The sequence below is a fragment of the Chenopodium album genome, chromosome 15, assembly GCF_948465745.1.
Source record: "Chenopodium album chromosome 15, dcCheAlbu1.1, whole genome shotgun sequence".
Taxonomy (NCBI): domain Eukaryota; kingdom Viridiplantae; phylum Streptophyta; class Magnoliopsida; order Caryophyllales; family Amaranthaceae; genus Chenopodium; species Chenopodium album.
In genome coordinates this window covers 3,749,168-3,754,682 of record NC_137848.1, presented here as the reverse complement: position 1 = coordinate 3,754,682, position 5,515 = coordinate 3,749,168, and the positions used below count along the sequence as shown (strand labels likewise).

At 35.6% G+C, this 5,515-nt stretch overlaps 1 protein-coding gene across 1 annotated transcript; it reads right to left on the bottom strand.

Moving 5' to 3' along the window:
- Positions 1–3,129: 3,129 nt before the first annotated feature.
- LOC145582720 (F-box protein At1g67340-like) lies at positions 3,130–5,249 on the bottom strand. The gene is made up of 3 exons (XM_081639719.1): positions 4,750–5,249; positions 4,488–4,650; positions 3,130–4,349 (listed from the first exon to the last, which is right to left on the bottom strand). The coding sequence occupies exons 1-3, from the start codon at positions 5,142–5,144 to the stop codon at positions 3,555–3,557; spliced, it is 1,353 nt and encodes a 450-aa protein (XP_081495845.1). The 5' UTR covers positions 5,145–5,249; the 3' UTR covers positions 3,130–3,554.
- Between the last annotated feature and the right edge of the window lie 266 nt (positions 5,250–5,515).

Genomic DNA, 5,515 nt, shown 5'->3' with positions numbered 1-5,515 from the left:
AATAAAAAAACATATAATCACATAAGATTTTAATTATTTCATTTGATCTTAATGTATGCTTTTAACATATAAATTTATCTAATCTATCTTTTTAACTAATAATAACTGATCAATGGTTATATATTTGAGAAAATACAAGTTAATCTGTTTCATTAACAAAAAAGTGTCAATCAAGAGGTTATCTTTGTCTTTTCATGCCATAAGTTGGGAGTTAAATTGTAATTGTAACGGATATGAGAAAGAACGAATTAACGAATGCAAAACAAATAAATAACTCATATATTTAAGTGCATGATTCACCGGTTCACCAACAGTGTGTTGGCTACGTCCACGGGTATGTAGGCGAGAGAAAAACTTTATTGATCTTAAAAAATTCCAGATTACATATTTGACAATGTGAATTATCACCAGACTTAAACTAAGAATGAACCCTATAAAAAAGGAGCTATAACTCCAATTCCGTGGCAACTCTAAATGCTTCCGAAACTATTGAGCTACCTCACGACTCACAAGCTATAGCTCGCTGCCCCTAAACCCAATTCACGGCATATTTCAACAATTGTAATTTGCAAGTAATTCAAACAACTTCAATGGAGGAAACTAACCATACTCTTTGTTTTTCTATATTCAACAGGGTTTTCTTTTGATTTGGCGACAAAGCAGTCGCAGTGGTGATGGAAATGGTTGCTTTGAATGGAGGAGCTTCCATGGAAGAGTTTCGATAGAGGGAGAGGAGGAAACTAAAACCCAATATTTACAAATATGTCATTTATTAATGCTAAATGTTGGTCTTTATTACCACTTTGCCATTAGATTAACATATTTTATTTGTCAATAAAAAAGATCAACCGGGGCAACTTCTGCATATATTTATATGATCAATATAACACATCAATTCTCAGTGTTAACATATATATATATATATATATATATAACATTGGTCATATATCCCTGCAATTGTCAAAGAAACAATAATGTGTTTCTTTTGCCCCTTCCAAGTGATTGAAAAATAAAGAAATGAAAAGTGAAAGTGTAATCATAATTTTAAAACGAAGGAACAAAGAAATTATAAATTTATTTTGAGATAGATGGAGTATTATTGTACATTTGTACTAGCTAGCAAGCTAACTTCAGTACCATGCAACTAGAAAATGTCCCCGAACTATAATTTGAGTTTTGTCCCTCTTGAATCAAGAAAGTTTTTCATGGCATTAAGCTCTTTAAGGCTGTGCCTAATAAGAGAGACAAATCATGATGTAAGGTTTAAGAAATTACCAATTATGATTACATATTGAGAGACAAAATATAATGTAAGGATTAAGAAGTTACCGTTTATGAATACATATTGAGAGACAAATTCATGTCAATGAATTCATTGCTTTAAAAGTTTTAAGAGAATTTAAGGAAATTTGACACTATTTAATCAAATAATAATGAACACGTTATAACAAACATGCAGGGCCTGTTCTCTTACGTTGAAATTCAGTTCAGTTCAGTTCAGTTCAGCTCAATTCAGTTCAGTTCAGCTCCTAATTTCCTTCTCTTATAAAATATTCAGTTCAGTTCAGTTCAGTTCAGTTCAGCTGAGTTCAGTTCAGCTGAGTTCAGTCAATGAAAACAGGCCTGCACATTCATGGATTAATTTCATCTACAAGTTATACCAACATTGTAAAAATGTGACGAGGACAAGGCTATATAAAATGTGTTTAATTTATCTTTGAGTTGTATCGACTAATTATGTGTATGCTAATTATTAATCATAAATGTCCCCATACTTGACAAGCTAAGTTTGATTTCATGTGAATCAGGAATTGATATGTTTAGGGCAATTAACTTTATGTTATGCTTTAAAGAGACAAATTACGTCGTAAAATTTTAGACGCTATTGCTTGCGATTGCATGATGATGAGAGACATGTTTATACATCTTCATGTCAATTAATTCATCGTTTTAATTAAAAATTTAAAACAATTTGTCAGTATTCAATCCATAAATGTATACGTTACATCTACATGTATGCGAAGAGGACAAAGTAATATGATACGTGTTTAGATCATCTTTAAACTTTATCAATTTTCCTGGGCCATAAACGAAGATACAACTTCATAAGAAAAATCAAAATTAATATGCTAATTAATAAATAACCAATCATAACATAAATATAGCTAACTCTAATCATTAATGCCTTACTGGTACACTTGTATCTTCGTACATGATTTATCTCACTTTATATGTACACTTAATTATTTAATATGCACCCTTCAATTTTATACTTACATATTTTCAAAATTTTGAGAATTACCAAGTTGAATAAGTTGATCACTTGCCACACTAGGGTATCCCAATTTCTTTTCCAAATATACCTAATTTCCTCGCTTCTTTTTCAAAAAAAATGTGATATTTACTCACTTTTTCCATCTTCCCACTATCAAAATTATGGTTGGCTCCCACCCATCGACAACCCAAGTGCCCACTTACTCCTCCATGTTTCATTCTCCACTTCTCATCCCCCCTTTTTAGCTACATGAAAAACACTTACCTTACCATACCAAACCAATCTTTGGTCAATTCAATCACCCAAAATTATAACTCAAAAACAAAAACATACTCTTTTTTGACCAACACCACTACTAAAGCAAAAGCCAATAACCTAAGAAAAAAAAAGGGGACTATTTCGCTATAATGATACTACTATCTACTTCATTGGATCCCTTCTTTTCTTCACATTATTACCTAATTCGCCTATATATTTCACAACTGGATGTCACCAATAGTTTTTTGCAATGTTATCAATAATGCCTGTGATTTTAATTAACCCGCTTTTCTTTTTCTTGATTCCTAAAATAGCATGTATTTACTCCGATTCGAAAATGCAAATATCATCTTAACATTATTTAACAATTAAGCTAAAGATGAAGAAGTGAAGAAACTAACTTCTCTTTTCCTCAAAGTTAAATGGCGGGCTTAAGCAAAATTCTTGTTTGGTAATTCATCCCAATCTCCTTACCTAATATTTTTCTTCAATTTCTCTAATAAGGTAGCCATTAACTACAACGTGACATCAAAAACGAATTCAACTAATTTTCTCTACATATTATTTATTTATTTACAAATAAAACAGAAGGAAAATAATAGAAAAAGACGATATAATAGTTGTTGATTGAAAATTTTGTAATTAAGCTAAGTAATTTAGCTTAAAAAAAAGTACATAATTTCCGCAAAAAGGGAATTAAATCCCTTTCACTATACAAAGAAAAAAGAAATCCCCCAAAAAAAAGGGCCCAAAAAAAAAATCCGGATATTTTCGATTCTTTACCAAAGATTATCACCCAAGTTCAAAGTTCTTCCTACCCCTTTTCCCAAATTTAAAATTAATTATAAAAAAAAAAAATTAATTCCCACCTTTCTCATTTTAGAACCAAAATTTCTTTTTCCTTGTTTTCTTCCCCTTAATCAGAAGTTCCAATTTTACCCACAAATATAACCACCCAACCTCCCAACCCAACTCATGTGACGCGCCCATTTTCCGTCACAGTCACAGTCCACCGCTACCGTTATCTGTCATCCTCATCACCGTCTATTTCCATAACGTCGTTCATCTCATCGTTATCGTTATTGTTATCATTGTCGTTACCGTCACCGGCGTTAACATCCTCATCGTTAACTTCAACCCATCTAGGCATAGGAGCACACTCTCCCTTATGCCTCAACTTCCAATCCAGCGCCTGACAAGCACGTGAGCAGTAATTTACAGCCCCACACACCGAACACCTTCGAAACTCATGCTTACGTGTCTCCGGTCTACCACAACCAGCATGTGAGCAAAGCCTTAACCCAACTCCGGGGCTATCACCGGTTCGACCGGTGAACCAGTCCGATAAGAAATGGTTCGCTGGGTGAGCCTCTGGTGCCGGAACATTACACCCGAAATCACTCAATAAAGGACACCCAACCGTTGTTGATGCCACGTGGCGGGACCCGGTTGGTTGGGGTAACGACGAAGGAACCCAGTAGGTGGACCCTGAGGCGGTGGTGCACGTGAGAGCAGCGGCGAGCTCACGTGCGTTAGCTTGGACGAGAAAACGACGGCCTTCGGCGACGTTTTGACGGACGCCGTAACCGTCTTGGAGGCAGTGGCCGAGTTCACGGAGAGCGTCCACGTGACCTAGGAAGGCGGCACGTGCACATAACGCGACTCCGGCGCGTAGGTCTTTGTCGCTCTTTGTGCCTCCGCTTCCGTTGAATTGAATCACCGCTAATGAGTAGAGAGCTTGCGCGTGTGAGTTAATCGCTGCTTTCGCCATTAGTGATGCTCCGCTTCCTCGGTTTTGTAAACAGTAGAAACGAATCTGTTACAACGGAAATTTCACAATATTTTCAGCAATTTACTTATTTATTTAATTAATTAATGTTAGTAAATACTGGAAAAAGAAATTGGATATTATTTTTTGAGGATTTTTTTTTTATTTTTGAGGAGAATTAATTACCATGCCGAGAGTGTAGCAGGCTTCAACATTTCCGGCATCGGAGCAAGATTTAAGGAAACGATGAGCAGATTCAGACCAATTCTTAGCTTTAATGGCGAATGTTTTGGGCGAAGCTTTTGATAACACCATTGAATTAAGACCTAATCCGTTCAATCTCTTGCAACTGTTACAAAATCAAATCAATTCCAGATCAGAAAAAACTTCAATTCCTTTTAAATAAAAATTGAGACGAGAGAGAAAATCAAAATCAACATTAACACACGTTATGAGTACGTTGACGAAATCGGCCGGACAAGAAGCTGTAGAACTAAGCTCACAAAGAATCGAAACAACAAGATCATCCGGCAAAGCATCGAAGAAATCCGAACCACCGGCGGAAAATCCCGGCGATATTTTGGCTCTTTTCCGGCAAGGAACAACTTTATCAAAACAAGTATAAACAAAATCAGTTTTATCATTTTCCGACGATAACAGCGATCTCTTGTTACCATCACCGCCGCCATTAACAAAACCTCCATTATTGTTATTCGTTCTACTCTTCTTCTTGTTTATGACCTTCATCTGTTTACTGCCATGGAAGGAGAGAGTCACGGTGGTGGTGGTTGCGGCGGCGGAGCCATGGATTTTCGGGTAACAGAGTCCTCTTCTTGTTCTCATTTTTTGTTAATTTTTCTTTATTTTTTTGTTGATTTTTTTGAGGAGTTTTGAGTTTCTCTCTCTAGAAGTTTCTCTCTCTACACAGAAGAAGAATGCTCACACAGTCACAGGAGACGACGAAGAGGAAAAATAGAGAGTGTGAGGGTTTATATAGGCCAGCAAAATCTCCAAAAAAAAAAAAAAAATGTTGTGAAATGACGGAATTAGCCCTGTTATGGTTTGGTCTGCTGTGCTGTAGTTTTTATTAAGGTGGTAAAAACAGAAAAATTAAGGGATGGTCAAAGGGCGTTGACTAGGGAATTGTTGGGAAGGAGGAAGGATGATTGGTTTTGGTTGTGTAACAGTATTTGGCATTTAAGTTTTTTGGGATT

Bases quoted from the DNA above. Each gene is read 5' to 3' on its own strand.
- LOC145582720 (XM_081639719.1), bottom strand. From the start codon at position 5,144: ATGAGAACAAGAAGAGGACTCTGTTACCCGAAAATCCATGGCTCCGCC. The intron at 4,651-4,749 runs GTGTGTTAATGT...ATTTTGTAACAG, and splicing joins TTCGTCAACGTACTCATAAC to TTGCAAGAGATTGAACGGAT. The intron at 4,350-4,487 runs GTAATTAATTCT...CCGTTGTAACAG, and splicing joins CCTGCTACACTCTCGGCATG to ATTCGTTTCTACTGTTTACA.